Source organism: Hyperolius riggenbachi, chromosome 1 (assembly GCF_040937935.1).
Source record: "Hyperolius riggenbachi isolate aHypRig1 chromosome 1, aHypRig1.pri, whole genome shotgun sequence".
Taxonomy (NCBI): Eukaryota; Metazoa; Chordata; class Amphibia; order Anura; family Hyperoliidae; genus Hyperolius; species Hyperolius riggenbachi.
The window spans coordinates 91,007,738-91,025,123 of record NC_090646.1 but is presented as its reverse complement, the minus strand read 5'-3'; the positions used below and the strand labels follow the sequence as shown (position 1 = coordinate 91,025,123).

The 17,386-nt window shown below is 44.5% G+C and overlaps 1 protein-coding gene across 5 annotated transcripts in view; it reads right to left on the bottom strand.

The window, feature by feature from the left end:
* LOC137563743 (peroxisomal acyl-coenzyme A oxidase 3-like) overlaps nucleotides 1–17,386 on the bottom strand; it is a 372,185-nt gene that overhangs the window by 319,459 nt on the left and 35,340 nt on the right. For all 5 annotated transcript variants that reach the window (XR_011030424.1, XM_068276653.1, XM_068276644.1 and 2 more), the window contains exon 8: nucleotides 322–418. Coding sequence is in view for 4 of the 5 variants with exons in the window: in XM_068276653.1 (XP_068132754.1) it covers nucleotides 322–418 (97 nt within the window). In the remaining variant the exon portion in view is untranslated. The remainder of the gene's footprint in view (nucleotides 1–321; nucleotides 419–17,386) is intronic.

Genomic DNA, 17,386 nt, shown 5'->3' with positions numbered 1-17,386 from the left:
GTATAAAAGACACCTCTCCACAGAAGTATTAGAATTATAGAGTGGCCATTTCTAGGTCGGAGAGCAAATGAGAATAATCAGCAGGGGATCAAATACTTTTCTTCCTCGCTGTATTAGGGACAGAGCGTCAGCACAGAAGTCAGGCAACTGGCATTTATTAGAGAATGAAGATGGCTACCTCTGTATTCTTCTTACTTCTGGTCACACTATTGCGGTACTAGCAAATTGTCATGAATGTAAATCTCACAACAGTAGTATGGAGGTGGGAAAATGTCCATGTAAAATGATGCCTGAAGACTTGTAAGAAAGCACAGTGTTTACCTTATATACACTGCTGTAGGAGCCGCTGGACGTCACGTCTCCAGTGCGATTCAGAAGGTTTTCCTGGGGGATTCGAACGTTGTAAAACATGGCAAACCTGCACAAAAACACAGGAGTAATATCAGAGTCAGCTCCACTCATATCACATGAGTGCAGGTGATAAAAGAAATGCTAATAATTCTATCTTACATGCACATGTAATGCATGCTGTATGCCAGGGATTGGGACAAATCGGTTTCCTCCATTTATCCTGGTGTAAAGCTATGTAATAATAATAATAATTCCTTTTTTTGTATAGCGCTTTTCTCCTGTCAGACTCAAAGCGCTTGCGAGGCAGCCACTAGAGCTCAGTAGGCAGTAACAGTGTTAGGGAGTCTTGCCCAAAGAACTCCTACTGAATAGGTGCTGGCTTACTGAACAGGCAGAGCCGAGATTCGAACCCAGGTCTCCTGTGTCAGAGGCAGAGCCCTTAACCATTACACTATCTGGATGTAGCTCGGCCAAGGCAGCCTTTAGTGCAGTCCTGAACTCTTGAACAGGACTGAAGGAAAACACAGAGAAATCAACCTTGTATGTATTTAGAGAGAAAAGCCTGTCTAATTATCCTTTATCTGCAAGTAATCACAAGTGTTGTCAGCTCTGTCTGAACTGTGCCAAGGAGTGTGCCGATTTATGTGCCAATATGTCGACACACTATGGATTTATTGCAGGAGTTCAGTAAGCTGTAACAAATAAATGTTTTTCTTTAACCACCTTAGCGGTATGGACGAGCTCAGCTCGTCCATTACCGCCAGAGGGTGCCGCTCAGGCCCTGCTGGGCCGATTTTGATCAAATAAAGAGCAGCACACGCAGCCGGCACTTTGCCAGCCGCGTGTGCTGCCCGATCGCCGCCGCGAGCAGCGGCGAAAGAGGGTCCCCCCAGCCGCCTGAGCCCTGCGCAGCCGGAACAAATAGTTCCGGCCAGCGCTAAGGGCTGGATCGGAGGCGGCAGACGTCAGGACGTCGGCTGACGTCCATGACGTCACTCCGCTCGTCGCCATGGCGACGTAGTAAACAAAACACGGAAGGCCGCTCATTGCGGCCTTCCGTGTTACTTTTGGCCGCCGGAGGCGATCAGAAGAACGCCTCCGGAGCGCCATCTAGTGGGCTTTCATGCAGCCAACTTTCAGTTGGCTGCATGAAATAGTTTTTTTTTAATTTAAAAAAAACCCTCATGCAGCTGCCCTGGCGATCTTAATAGAACGCCAGGGTGGTTAAGGGTTATTATGCTGCTGCTTATCTCTTAGCACGGAGAGGAAGTTCTGGGTTTAGTTCCACTTTAACCACTTGAGGACTGTAGGCTTACCCCCCCCCCCCCCCCACACCCACCCGGTGACCGGCTATTTTTTTTACAATTTAGGCCACTGCAGCTTTAAGGTGATTTCTCCTCCCCCCTCCCTTTTTTTATTTATTTTTTTTGGTGCTTTTTTTTTTTTTATATAAAATTTCTCAATTTTTTTTTTATATACCAATCACCGCTATTAGCTGTCATAGGCATCAGCCTATGACAGCCGATCGCTCTTCTGCCTCCCAGGGGGACAGCCGTGTCACACAGCTGTCCCCAGTACAGCTCTGCTGTAGACCGCAGCAGTGTACAGTGTAAACAGTCTACCAGTGGCGATCGCCGCTAGGAGACTGATGACGAAGCTGAGCTCCGTCGTATAAGCAGGGATGTGCGCGCTGAGAGTCCCTGGGGCTGCCGCTATGTTCACGCCAATCCGTGTGGAGTGGTCGGCAAGTAGTTAAGGACCGCCTTGGGCTACAATCTAGCGCAGGTAAAGGTATAGGAGCACACTCGATGTCGCCTAAAGATCCGGTGCAATGCCACTCTTTGCTGCCCATGCCATTTTTACTACTGTGTTGCATTTTCTGGAGCACATGCACAATATAATGTTCTGCTACCACGTTTTCCTACAGCATCATTGCAGTTTTGTGGTACGCATGCGCAGTAAGATCCTGTGCTGCCTCATTCTGTATTCGCTATTGCTGCTGATATATGAGGCCCAATATCTCCGCAGCTGCACCTCCTACATTCCCAGGATTTTGAGGGTATGGAAGAATACATTTATAGGTTTCTAGGCTGGAAGCATGACAGACTGGCTGTCAAGAGAGTGTTCCAATAGAGAGGTGATGCTCGTGAGAAGTCATGGATGTGGGAGTGTGAGGAGGCTGTAGTCTTCCGGCAATGGAAACACAAGGGAAATGCCAGACTGAGCATACTTTATAAGGAGTTACCTTATTTAGGTCTGTGCCCGAAATTAGACCTTGACACTTTCTGCCATGGTAAGAAACTTTCTCAAGCAATGCAAATATTTTTATAAGCGCAGGAGAAATCAAACAAACAAGTGCGCGTAAGGTTAAACAGACAAAAAAGAAGCTTGGCTTCTCTCCTCTACATTTACTCTCAGCCTTCGCTTGTAAAACGTTCTCTGTCTGCAATATCTTGGCATCCACGCGTTTCACATTTAGTTGAATATCTGCTGCAATGATAAATATTTATGCAGCCACCAGAGTGACTTAAAGCCATGGATACATTATTTCTACCCACCCGAGTCCAGGGCTTTTGTATTAGGAAGCCGATACCTGAAGTTCCCATAAACAGAGTGGAGTAAAGTTATTCAACACTAATTCCATTCTCCCGTAAGTTACACGGCTTGTCTAACTTTTATTATGTCCCGTAATAGAGTGCGAGGTGAGAAGATAAACTGTCCGATTAGGTCCATATGTCATTTCCCGTAAAAGCTTAAGTGTAAGAGATAGGAAAAAAGAAAAAAACTAGCAGAATTGCATGATTGGTTGTCATCTGTATTTAGGGCTTGTAAAGTACCATCTCAGCACTAATGGGTGTTTTAAAGTTCAACTATTTACAGTAATAGAGATTTCCAGTTGATAAAAAAGTGCTTAAAGAGGAACTGTCGCGAAAATCTTAAAATTGAAAACACATACAAATAAGAAGTACATTTCTTCCAGAGTAAAATGAGCCATGCATTGCTTTTCTCCTGTGTTGCTGTCACCTACAGTAGGTAGTAGAAATCTAACATTACCGACAGGTTTTGGGTTAGTCCATCTCTCCATAGGGGATTCTCACCATGGCCTGTATTCTTTATAAAGACATTCCCTGAAAAATATTTATACAAAGATGCTGGCCAGCCTCCCTGCTCGCTGCACACTTTTTTTGGCAGTGGGAAGGATCAACTTTCATACACTAAGTGCTTTTAAAAATAAAGAAAACCCTGAGAACCCCCCATGAAAAGTTGGGCTAGTCCGAAATCTGTTGGTAATGCCAGATTTCTACTACTTACTGTAAGTGAAAGCAACATAGGAGAAAAGTAATTTATGGCTCATTTTACTCTGGAGGAAACATACTTCTTATTTGTACATGTTTACATGTATTTGACATTTTAAGATTTTCGTGACAGAGGTCCTTTAACCACTTCCCGACCGCCCAACGCACAGAGGCGGCCGGAAAGTGGACCCCGCAAGGACCGCCGCATCCACAGAGGCGGCGGTCCTTGTAGGGGCATGGGCGGCGCGATCGCGTCATTCGTGATGAGATCGGCCGCCGGGGACTGGCTCCGCCCACCTCGCGCTGTAACCCGCCAGCCGTTCGGATCGCCGCATACAAAGTGTATAATACACTTTGTAATGTATACAAAATGTATTATACAGGCTGTCTCCTGCCCTGGTGGTCCCAGTGTCTGAGGGACCACCAGGGCAGGCTGCAGCCACCGTAGTCTGCACCCAAGCACACTGATTCCCCCCCCTGCCCCCTGATCGCCCACAGCACCCCTCAGACCCCCCCCTGCCCACCCCCCAGACCACTGTTTGCACCCAATCACCCCCCTAATCACCCATCAATCACTCCCTGTCACTATCTGTCAACGCTATTTTTTTTATTTCCTAAACTGCCCCCTGCTCCCTCCTGATCACCCCCCACCCCTCAGATTCTCCCCAGACCCCCCCCCCCCCCCGTGTACTGTATGCATCTATCCCCCTGATCACCTGTCAATCACCTATCAAGCACCCATCAATCACCCCGTCACTGCCACCCATCAATCAGCCCCTAACCTGCCCCTTGCGGGCAATCTGATCACCCACCCACACCAATAGATCGCCCGCAGATCCGACGTCAGATCACCTCCCAAGTGCAGTGTTTACATCTGTTCTCTACCCTAAACACCCACTAATTACCCATCAATCACTCATCAATCACCCCCTATCACCACCTGTCACTGTTACCCATCAGATCAGACCCTAATCTGCCTTGCGGGCACCCAATCACCCGCCTACACGCTTAGATTGCCCTCAGACCCCCCCTTATCAATTCGCCAGTGCAATATTTACATCTGTTCTTCCCCGTAATAACCCACTGATCACCTGTCAATCACCCATCAATCACCCCCTGTCACTGCCACCCATCAATCACCCCCTGGCACTGCCACCCATCAATCACCCCCTGTCACTGCCACTCATCAATCAGCCCCTAACCTGCCCCTTGCGGGCAATCTGATCACCCACCCACACCAATAGTTCGCCCGCAGATCCGACGTCCGATCACCTCCCAAGTGCAGTGTTTACATCTGTTCTCTACCCTAAACACCCACTAATTACCCATCAATCACCCCGTCACTGCTACCTATCAGATTAGACCCTATCTGCCCCTAGGGCACTCAATCACCCGCCAACACCCTCAGAACCCAGCCCTGTTCACCTAGCCAGTGCATTGCTTGCATCTATTCCCCCCTCTAATCACACCTTGAGACACCCATCAATCACCTCCTGTCACCCCCTAGCACACCTACCCATCAGATCAGGCCCTAATTTGCCCCGTGTGGGCTCCTGATCACTCGGCCAAACCCTCAGATCCCCCTCAGACCCCCTTCCGATCACCTCCCCAGTGCATTGATTGCATCTATTTTACCCTCTAACCACCTCCTGAGACACCCATCAATCACCTCCTGTCACCCCCCTAGCACTCCTATCCATCAGATCAGGCCCAATACAACCTGTCATCTAAAAGGCCACCCTGCTTATGACCGATTCCACAAGATACGCCCCCTCATAGACCACCTGTCATCAAAATTTGCAGATGCTTATACCCCTGAACAGTCATTTTGAGACATTTGGTTTCCAGACTACTCACGGTTTTGGGCCCGTAAAATGCCAGGGCGGTATAGGAACCCCACAAGTGACCCCATTTTAGAAAAAAAGACACCCCAAGGTATTCTGTTAGGTGTATGACAAGTTCATAGAAGATTTTATTTTTTTGTCAAAAGTTAGCAAAAATTGATTTTTATTGTTTTTTTTTCACAAAGTGTCATTTTTCACTAACTTGTGACAAAAAATAAAATCTTCTATGAACTCGCCATACACCTAACGGAATACCTTGGGGTGTCTTCTTTCTAAAATGGGGTCACTTGTGGGGTTCCTATACTGCCCTGCCATTTTAGGGACCCTAAACCGTGAGGAGTAGTCTAGAAAACAAATGCCTCGAAATGACCTGTGAATAGGACGTTGGGCCCCTTAGTGCGCCTAGGCTGCAAAAAAAGTGTCACACGTGGTACCGCCGTACTCAGGAAAAGTAGTATAATGTGTTTTGGGGTGTATTTTTACACAAACCCATGCTGGGTGGGAGAAATCTCTCTGTAAATGGACAATTGTGTGTAAAAAATCAAACAATTGTCATTTACAGAGATATTTCTCCCACCCAGCATGGGTATGTGTAAAAATACACCCCAAAACACATTATACTACTTCACCTGAGTACGGCGGTACCACATGTGTGGCACTTTTTTACACCCTAAGTACGCTAAGGGGCCCAAAGTCCAATGAGTACCTTTAGGATTTCACAGGTCATTTTGCGACATTTAGTTTCAAGACTACTGCTCACGGTTTAGGGCCCCTAAAATGCCAGGGCAGTATAGGAACCCCACAAATGACCCCATTCTAGAAAGAAGACACCCCAAGGTATTCCGTTAGGAGTATGGTGAGTTCATAGAAGATTTTATTTTTTGTCACAAGTTAGCGGAATATGACACTTTGTGAAAAAAAACAATTAAAATCAATTTCCGCTAACTTGTGACAAAAAAATAAAATCTTCTATGAACTCGCCATACTCCTAACGGAATACCTTGGGGTGTCTTCTTTCTAAAATGGGGTCATTAGTGGGGTTCCTATACTGCCCTGGCATTTTAGGGGCCCTAAACCGTGAGGAGTAGTCTTGAAACAAAAATGACCTGTGAAATCCTAAAGGTACTCATTGGACTTTGGGCCCCTTAGCGCAGTTAGGGTGCAAAAAAGTGCCACACATGTGGTATCACCGTACTCAGGAGAAGTAGTATAATGTGTTTTGGGGTGTATTTTTACACATACCCATGCTGAGTGGGAGAAATCTCTCTGTAAATGGACAATTGTGTGTAAAAAATCAAACAATTGTCATTTATAGAGATATTTCTCCCACCCAGCATGGGTATGTGTAAAAATACACCCCAAAACACATTATACTACTTCTCCTGAGTACGGCAATACCACATGTGTGGCACTTTATTGCAGCCTAACTGCGCTAAGGGGCCCAAAGTCCAATGAGCACCTTTAGGCTTTACAGGGGTGCTTACAATTTAGCACCCCCCAAAATGTCAGGACAGTAAACACACCCCACAAATGACCCCATTTTGGAAAGTAGACACTAAGGTTTTCAGAGAGGAGCATAGTGAGTCCGTGGCAGATTTCATTTTTTTTGTCGCAAGTTAGAAGAAATGGAAACTTTTTTTTTTGTCACAAAGTGTCATTTTCCGCTTACTTGTGACAAAAAATAATATCTTCTATGAACTCACTATGCCTCTCAGTGAATACTTTGGGATGTCTTCTTTCCAAAATGGGGTCATTTGGGGGGTATTTATACTATCCTGGAATTCTAGCCCCTCATGAAACATGTCAGGTGGTCAGAAAAGGCAGAGATGCTGGAAAATGGGAAAATTCACTTTTTGCACCATAGTTTGTAAACGCTATAACTTTTACCCAAACCAATAAATATAGGCTGCATGGGTTTTTTTTTTTATCAAAAACATGTTTGTCCACATTTTTCGTGCTGCATGTATACAGAAATTTTACTTTATTTGAAAAATGTCAGCACAGAAAGTTAAAAAAAAAATCATTTTTTTGACAAAATTCATGTCTTTTTTGATGAATATAATAAAAAGTAAATATCGCAGCAGCAATCAAATAGCACCAAAAGAAAGATTTATTAGTGACAAGAAAAGGAGCCAAAATCCATGTAGGTGGTAGGTTGTATGAGCGAGCAATAAACCGTGAAAGCTGCAGTGGTCTGAATGGAAAAAACGTGCCTGGTTCTTAAGGGGGGTAAAGCCCACGGTCCTCAAGTGGTTAAATGATAACTATTTAGGGTCCATCAAGGTTTCTACAGCTAAAAAAGGCTGTTTTATAAATTTGATAAAATCATTACACTTAATAGGGCCCCCCGGCAAAAATGATAGCATGGGGCCCCCTTGGTCCCCGAATCCCACGAGGGTCACGTGATCGGGAGCCAGCGAATGGCAGCAGAGAGTGTTCTGCTGTGAAGCAGCGTCTGGAAGCAGGAAAACATTACACATCCCCCCGTTACTCTGCATAGTGGGAGGCGGTGGCAGGGACAGTTTTTGGGAGCAAACGGGGAGGGTTTTTTTGCTAATTGACTGCACTTGCAGTTGGGGGGAGGGAGCAGGAGGGGCCCCTAAATACCCCGGTTGCCCCTGCGATGGCGAGGGTCACGGGGTGATTGTTACGCCCATGTTGATAAATGTGCCCCATTTCAAACTCCAGGGGAATTGCTAGGGTTTCTGGAGATCCTGTGCACTAAGGAAATGGGTGTGGTCATGCAGTTTGTGCATGAACAACTAAACACTGGTATTGGTGAATCACTGTGCCTATCATAGAAGACCAAATCACCTGCTACCCATCCCAGTGTTAGGGCTCGTTCACACTACAAGAACTTTTCTAAGCACTTTACGATTTTAAAAGCTCTTTCTAATGTTATCCTTTGTGTATGTTCACCCTGGAGCAATGTGATTTTTAAAAAATCCCCTATAGCATTGCATTAGCAAGAGCTTTTAAAATCACTAATGCTTAAAAAGCTCTTGTAGTGTGAATCAGCCCTTATAGTCTGCAAACATTTAACACTCCGATGGAGCAAGACCTGGTGAGCAGGGTGGATGGTCTATACACACATACCCCAAATTCTTCAAAACATCCATGGCCTTGTCAGCTCTGTGAGCGGGTGGCTTGCCCTGCAAATGAGTACATTTATCCAAAGCTTCCCTCTGTGCTTTTGTTTCAACACCGCCTATAATCAGCACAGCAAGTTCTCCTGACTGAACATAGGCATCCAAATACTTTCTTTATCCTGAATTGGTCATGACCTTTGCTGACGACTTTTGAGTTTTTATTTTCCTTGGTTGGGGAGTCACTACAAGGACTGTTTGGTCTCCAGATGATAGTAGCATAGATGTTTTATCAAACTCCAAGTTTGCATCTCACACTCTTGGATTTCTTTTGGTGTTTCCTTCTTGAGGAATAGGAATCTCATGAAGAAGAGTTAAAAATGTGAAAATTCTACACTTCTCCTTGACATGGTTCTGACAATGATTTGCAAACATTTCAAGAATCCTGCAACCTATCGCTTTGCAATATAGAATGGTATTTCTATGTAGTGACAAAATTCATAAAAACTGTAGGGAAGATTATAGGGACCCCCTCCTACCTCTTGACCATATCTACTCTTCCATACTGTGATCAAGGGCTTTAAGGATCGCTAACGATCCCTCCCACCCAGGCAACCGCTACCTCAAATTACTACCATCTGGTCGCCCTTCAGGGCCATCGCCACCAGGACCTCCAGGCACAGAAACACTTTCTACCCCCAAGCTCTCCTGGCCCTACACTCAGCCTCACCCAAATAGCAATCCCCAATGTGTAATATGGGTTCCGCCAATACATAATTTGTGCTACCTCCCCAATATATAACCACACTACCATTCGCCCTACCTCTCAAGCCCGCTGTCTGGGTGTCACCCTGGACTCCGCACTCTCCTTCACTTCCCACATCCAAAACCTCACAAAGTCCTGCAACTTCCACCTTCGTAACATCTGTAAGATTCGCCCTTTCCTGACCTCTGCCACCACCAAACTCCTCATCCATGCCCTCATAATTTCCCACCTTGACTACTGCAATGCCCTGCTGTCTGGTCTCCCTATGTCCCGTACAGCCCCACTGCAGTCCATCATGAATGCGGCAGCTAGAATTATCCACTGCTCCCATTGCTCCACCACAGCAGATCCCCTCCTAGAATTCCTCCACTGGCTTCCTATCCAGTCCAGAATCAGATTCAAGATACTGTGTCTGACCTACAAATCTGTCCACAAAACCTGTCCAACCTACATTTCCGATCTTACTCAGAGGTACACACCTAGCCGCTCACTCCGCTCTTCCAATGAACTTCGCCTAACCGCCCCCCGCATCACCCAGTCCCATGCACGCCTCCAGGACTTCTCAAGAGCTGCTCCAACACTATGGAACTCCCTACCTCCACCCATTAGGGCAGCCCCCTCCAACATCTTCAAGAAAGCCCTCAAAACTCACCTTTTCACTCTGGCCTACTACCCCTCACAAGTGCTCTAAACCTACAGCTGAACTCTGGTCCCCTACCATTTGTGTCCTTACCTCTCCCTCTAGATTGTAAGCCTTTGGGCAGGGTCCTCCTCCTTTTGTGTCCTACCTGATCTTGCACCTCCATTACTGTGAACCCATGCTATGCATCTAAGTGAACCTAACTTGCCTAATCTCCATGCTCCATCCAGTGACTGACTAAGCATTACCTTGTACTCATACTGTGCTGTGTGATCTGGTTTTCTTGTATTCCTGTATTGTCGTATTGCTGTATGTCACCCCTAAATATTGTCTGTAACCTAAATTAATGTTCAGCGCTGCGTAATATGTTGGCGCTTTATAAATACAATAAATAAATAAATATATAACTATGTATCTCATTATGCACCTACTTATGCTCATCTCTGATTTATTTATGTAATTGTATAGTTTATTATGTACCTATGTATGTCTATCTCGGAGCTGTACGCTGCCTTGTACTTGGCGAATTTGAGAAGTTTGAGAGCTTTTTCCGACCCGCTCAGATTATGAAGAATCCACTGGAGCACTGTGATGCCATTTCTTGGCTTAGCAACAGCCGTGGCAACTGGTAATTGCGGTGAACTGTTGTGGCACAAACACTAGCAAATTCACTCTGACAGCTTGTTCAGACTGCAACCATAGACATAAGAAAAAAAGGTTTGTTTAAAAAACAAAAATCCCTGTGATTGTGGGTGACTTTCATAATGATAGGTCTGTGGATGTCTCACTCTGTCACTGATCACGGACAGTTATGTGATGACTCTTTACATGATGTGGAAAGTGACTAATGTACCAACCAGTCAGTAGGAAGTGCTGTGATGGCAGAGGCATGCCACTTACTGGACACCACAGAACTAGAAGTAAAGCGGAAGCCATCAGATACTTTCCTCGGCAGGGGAAAGCCTCTGGATCCTGAAGAGACTTTCTCCGTCTCCGTACATCAGCCCGATCCAGCGCTGAGACCCTCGAAGACTGGCTTCCCTTCTCACAGGCGTAGCACCATCCTGCTTGGGCTCCGGCATGAAATAGCCAAGCCCGATTGGGTCCGTGCTGCTGTGCAGGCGGCTTGCGTCTGCACATTATTGAAGATCTGATCCGGCTTTTTCTGAAGAAAGTCAGGACGGTTAGTGTGCCTGTGTGAGCTGCTGACAAGCTCTTATTCGGGGGTCCCAGAAATGAAGCAGGGCTTCCCCCTCCTATGGTAAGTAACACCTTTCACTACAGGTATACTTTAAGCGGAGTTCCCCAACCCTGTCCTCAAGGCCCACCAACAGTGCATGTTTTGCAGAAAACCACAAACAATCACAGGTGGGGTAATTAGTGTCTCAGCAGAGCTGATTAACTACCTCTGTGGATTTCCACAAAACATGCACTGTTGGTGGGCCTTGAGGACAGGGTTGGGTTTAAAGGACCACTATGGTGAAAAATAAACATTTAAAAAGGAACTGTGACCAAGGATTGAACTTCATTCCGATCAGTAGCTGATACCATCTTCCCACAAAAAAATCTTTTCCTTTTCTATAATAGATCATCTGGGGGCTCTGTGTGGCTGATATCACACAGTGGGAGCCCTGTTGCATTGTGGGGAATAACCGCTGTTTCCAACTGCCAAGGAACCAGTATCTCCCTCTGTGCATATGTATATCTATAAAAAAAACAACCTTTTAGCCTATTGCATCTTTACTACTGGCAGATATATTTTTCATGTCTGCCAGTAGTCAAGATGACTACGTGCAGACCGATTGTGGATCAAACAATATGAACAAATTACATGGCAAATAGCAATCATCGCTTGATCTCTCTTCTATTTTTTTTACTTTGCAATACATTCATTCCACCCCCCCCCCCCCCCTTCCCTTTTAGCTAAATGAAATCAGCTCCTGACCGCCTCACGGGGCTTTGCTGTCATTTATTCGAAACGGCTGGGCAAGTGGGCTTCAGCGATGGGAGAGTCATGAACAGCGAGAGCGACAGGTCCGTGTGGGCAGACGCTGGTGAGCCCTGTATTGTGTACCAGCAGTCTCTGGTCCTTAAGGGGCCGGATACTGCTGGTACTCAAGTGGTTAAACAAACATGTAACCAGAAAGAGAAAAACAAATGTAAATCTCCATATTTAAAAATCAACACTGTGGTTAACGGACATCATTTTTTGCTTCTAGAAAAAGAATGACAGAACTACTGTAATTATATGTGTGTCAGGCCACTCTAACTATAAATAGCACAGGGGGGAGGGGGTTACGTTTAAGTCGAAATGTTTAAAATGTGGAAAATGGCTCATTCCACGCTAGACTTGCTGACTGTTTGTCTTTCCAGCAGCAATTTATTTTGATTCACCTTCCTGTACAAGAGAATCGAGAGTTTCAAAAGCAGAGCTGTGCAGCTTGGCCTGTCACAGACTGCGTTAATGGTTTACAGTCCCAGTCAAATACGTTCTAATAAAAATAAACATGCACGACAGCGTGACCCCTAATACCGGCTCCAGCTATAGAAAGACAGTCAACAAACAGAGAGTGTCTGGAAAGGGATTACTAGCTGTATGCAAAGACAGGTAAAATGAAAACACGGCACAGATACTACCCAGCTTGTGCTGCATTCCATAACTCGGGAGTCTGTGCCGGGTGAGCAGGCATGTCAGGTGATGATCAATGATCCCAAGGACAGGCAGGATCTGTTGTGCTGTATAGTATACTACTGTGCAGAGCTACAGAGGAGATCCCTGCAACTGTCAGCTTTTCATACTACTGTACACAGCTACAAAGAGGATCCCTGCAACTGTCAGCTGTTCATACTACTGTGCATAACTACAGAGGGGATCCCTCCAACTATCAGCTGTTCATACTACTGTGCAGAGCTACAAAAAGGATCCCTGCAACTGTCAGCTGTTCATATTACTGTACACAGCTACAGAGGGGATCCCAGCAACTGTCAGCTGTCCATACTACTGTGCATAACTACAAAGGGGATCCCTCCAACTATCAGCTGTTCATACTACTGTGCAGAGCTACAAAGGGGATCCCTGCAACTGCCAGCTGTTCATACTACTGTGCAGAGCTACAGAGGGGATCCCTGCAACTGTTCACTCTGAGTAAACAAGCATAATCATTGGCAAGAGGCTGCAATCCCTGCAGCAGGTCTTCTAGAGCCAGGTTCATACAGCTACAGATCCTCCACAGCACTCTGTATAAATGCATGGAGCACCTGAGACTGTCAGTAAATCTAGAAGTAATAGAGTGTTGTACCGTGTTAGCCATCAGTAAAAGCAAGAAGTTTTGAATCAGGGTGATACCATTTATTGGCTGACATAGAGGTAAATAAAAAGTAAGCGTTCGGCTAATAAGTCTTCTTCAGACTTTGTTCCTGTATATGTACAGGAACAAAGTCCGAAGAAGGCTTATTAGTAGAGTGTGTGTAAGCCTCTTTACTAAAATGCTGTTCAAAACAGAAGTTTGCTTTCTTAAAGAGTTCTTTCGCGAAAAAAGTAGGTAGTTAAAAAATGACAGATGACAGGTTTTGGGCCAGTCCATCTTTTTAAGGGGGATTCTCAGGGCTTTCTTTGTTTTCAACAGGATTTCCTGAACAACAGTTGCAAAATCTAACTGACATAATAGCGTGCAAGTGATTAGGGAGGCCGGCTGGTATCTTGCTATTTTGGCACTTAAACTGTTGTTCAGGAAATGCTGTTGAAAACAAAGAAAGCCCTGAGAATCCCCCTTAAAAAGATGGACTGGCCCAAAACCTGTCATCTGTCACATTTTTTAACTGCCTACTTTTTTCGCGAAAGAAGTTTTAATAAAACAAAAGGTATTTTATTAAGGAGACTTTTTGATCTCTCCTAGGAGAATACTCAGGAGAAAAGTTAATTGAATAAGGACCCATGTCTTAGCAATGTCCACCAATGTAAACACCTGTAGCTCCCCGTCCTCTCCCCTTCCCCCAACCTAAGATAATATTCCCCTTCAACATGTCTTACCAATTTCCTCCAACCGTAATATTCTATTGTTCCCTGAATAACCTCGTTATCACCCCGATGCTACACAAGTCAATAATAACAACAATATGATTCCACTGCACCGAGGCTCTTGGACCACAGCGGTCCATCTTAATCCATCTTTTTAGCTTTTTATTGGTGCTATGCTGATGATTAAAGGATACCCCAACTGACATGTGACATGATGAGATAGACATGTGTATGTACAGTGCCTAGCACACAAATAACTATGCTGTGTTCCTTTTTGTCTTTCTCTGCCTGAAAGAGGTAAATATTAGATATATAAGTGGCTGACTCATTCCTGACTCAGACAGGAAGTGACTACAGTGTGACCCTTACTGATAAGAAATTCCAACTATACAACACTTTCCTAGCAGAAAATGGCTTCCGAGAGCAAGAAAGAGGTAAAAAGGGGAATTTCTTATCAGTGAGGGTCACACTGTAGTCACTTCCTGCCTGAGTCAGGACTGAGTCAGCCACTTACATCCCTGATATTTAACTCTTTTAGGCAGAGAAAGAAAAAAAGGAACACTAGGCACTGTACATACACATGTCTATCTCATCATGTCACATGCCACCTCAGGTATCCTTTAACACCTAGATATGTGCATTACATAGTGGTAATCCTTAAACTGTTTCCTTACTCTGATTACACCTCTCAGACACTGAAGCTGTTCTTGGTAGGTTTTGGGAATTCAAATAGAGGGCTTGGGGCCCATGTGAAACTTGCACTGGGGCCCCAAGCACCTCAGCTATGCCACTGGCCACTATATAAGATAATAATGATAATAAGCCTCTATCTAATAAGATAATAATATGATGGCATTATGTTAAATAATCATATGAAGATGATGATGGCCCTATAGCATAATCAAATAAATATTAAGAATAAATGATTTCACAGTACTTTATGGATTCTTTACAAACAATGCCTCAGTAACTACATGGCATATGCAGAGATTACTATTTCACAGTCAGAAATAGAAGATAAAAACACAACAGACACACATTGTGAAAACATTACATTACTCCCAGCAGCACAATGTATAATGTTATGGCTGTTTCTGGCATGAGGTAATACATTCAGCCCAGTGATAATTACACCAGCACAGTACAGTGCCCATTCCCACGTACAGGGGAATTCAAATGGAATCAAACTTTAATAGGCAATTATGTACACATGCAATAACTGGAGTACCTGAGGCACACTAAGAAATCAATATATCTCCTGACTTCAGAGGCTCTCCAATCAGGAAGTGTGACTGTTTCCGACCTCTCACGTCAAATGGATTCCATAAACTGGAAGGAATTAAACTCTAGCATGCAAACATGTGTGATTGTGTTTATCAATAATAAAAAAAAACAGCTAACACTGAAAGGTTCCTGTCAGCCTAAACAGGCGAAGGGCACTGAACCCAGCTGGACTCCTTGTCTTATTTCTGTTTATTTTTTAAAACCCAGTTATCGGGAAAAAAAATAGTTTCATATAGCATTGAGGGGGCTGAAAACCTTTCTGATAATATAATGGTGTTGTGTAAACCTGGGCGAATTTCCCTCACTTCCTGCATACTGACAATAAGAGTGTACAGTGGGATGCAAAAGTTTGGGTAACGTTGTTAATTGTCATGATTTTCCTGTATAAATCGTTGGTAGTTATGATAAAAAATGTCAGTTGAATATTTCATATAGGAGACACACACAGTGATATTTGAGAAGTGAAATGAAGTTTATTGGATTTACAGAAAGTGTGCAATAATCGTTTAAACAAAATTAGGCAGGTGCATACATTTGGGCAACAAAAAAAAAGAAATGAAATCAATATTTAGTAGATACTCCTTTTGCAGAAATTACAGCCTCTAAACGCTTCCTGTAGGTTCCAATAAGAGTCTGGATTCTGGTTGAAGGTATTTGTGGCCATTCCTCTTTACAAAATATCTCTAGTTCATTCAGGTTTGATGGCTTCCGAGCATGGACAGCTCTCTTTAACTCACACCACAGATTTTTAATTATATTCAGGTCTGGGGATTGAGATGGCCATTCCAGAACGTCATACTTCTTCCTCTGTATGAACGCCTAAGTGAATTTTGAGCACGGTTCAGGGTCGTTGTCTTGTTGAAAGATCAAACCCTGGCGCAGCTTCAGCTTTGTCACCAATTCCTGGACATTGGTCTCCATAATCTGCTGATACTGAGTGGAATCTATGCGTTCCTCAACTTTGACAATATTCTTAGTCCCTGCACTGGCCACACAACCACACAGCATGATGGAACCACCACCATATTTTACTGTAGGTAACAGGTGTTTATCTTGAAATGCTGTGTTGTTTTTTCCTCCATGCATAATGCCCCCTTGTTATGCCCAAATAACTAAATTTTAGTTTCAGCAGTCCACAGCACCTTATTCCAAAAATGAAGCTGGCTTGTCCAAATGTGCTTTAGCATACCTCAAGTGGCTCTGTTTGTGCTGTGGGCGGAGAAACGGCTTCCTCTGCATCACTCTCGCATACAGCATCTCCTTGTGTAAAGTGCGCCGAATGGTTGAACGATGCACAGTGACTCCATCTGCAGTAGGATGATGTTGTAGGTCTTTGGTGCTGGTCTGTGGGTTGACTAACTGTTCTCACCATTCATCGATTCTGTTTATCCAAGATTTTTCTTGGTCTGCCACTTCGAGCCTTAACTTGAACTGAGCCCATGGGCTTCCATTTCCTCAATATGTTCTTAACTGTGAAAACAGACAGCTGAAATCTGTGAGACAGCTTTCTGTATCCTTCCCCTAAACCATGATGGTGAACAATCTTTGTCTTCAGATTGTTTTGAGACCCCCCCCCCCCCATGTTGCTACTTTTCAGAGAAATTTAAAAGAGGAGGGAAACTTACAATTGACCCCCTTAACCACTTCTCTACCACAGGGTTTTTCACCTAAAAACCACAGCAATTTTCACATTTAAGGGAGGCAAGGGTTAATGGGCTTAATGGGGGTATAATTTATTTTAAAAAAACCTCACTGATGCTGATCAGTCACTAATGCTGTGTTAGTTATAGGAGATCATCTCACGAGTGATCTCAGTAACTGTAACAGCATAGAGACTGATGCAAGGTTTACACACATTTTGCATGAATGAGCACCGTCATTGGCTTTGTGAACACATGTTCACATCAGGCAATCACAGACCAGCAGGTGCCCGACGCGTATACACATCCGCGTGCACGCGGATGCGACCGCGATCGTGCACAGAAGGAAAATAAACAGGAGTTGCCTATCTACGCCCCTGTGACTCAGGTGAATTTTAAAGGGGCGTAGATAAGCGTGGCAGTGGTTAAATACTCTTTCTAATACTTGGATTCACCCGTGT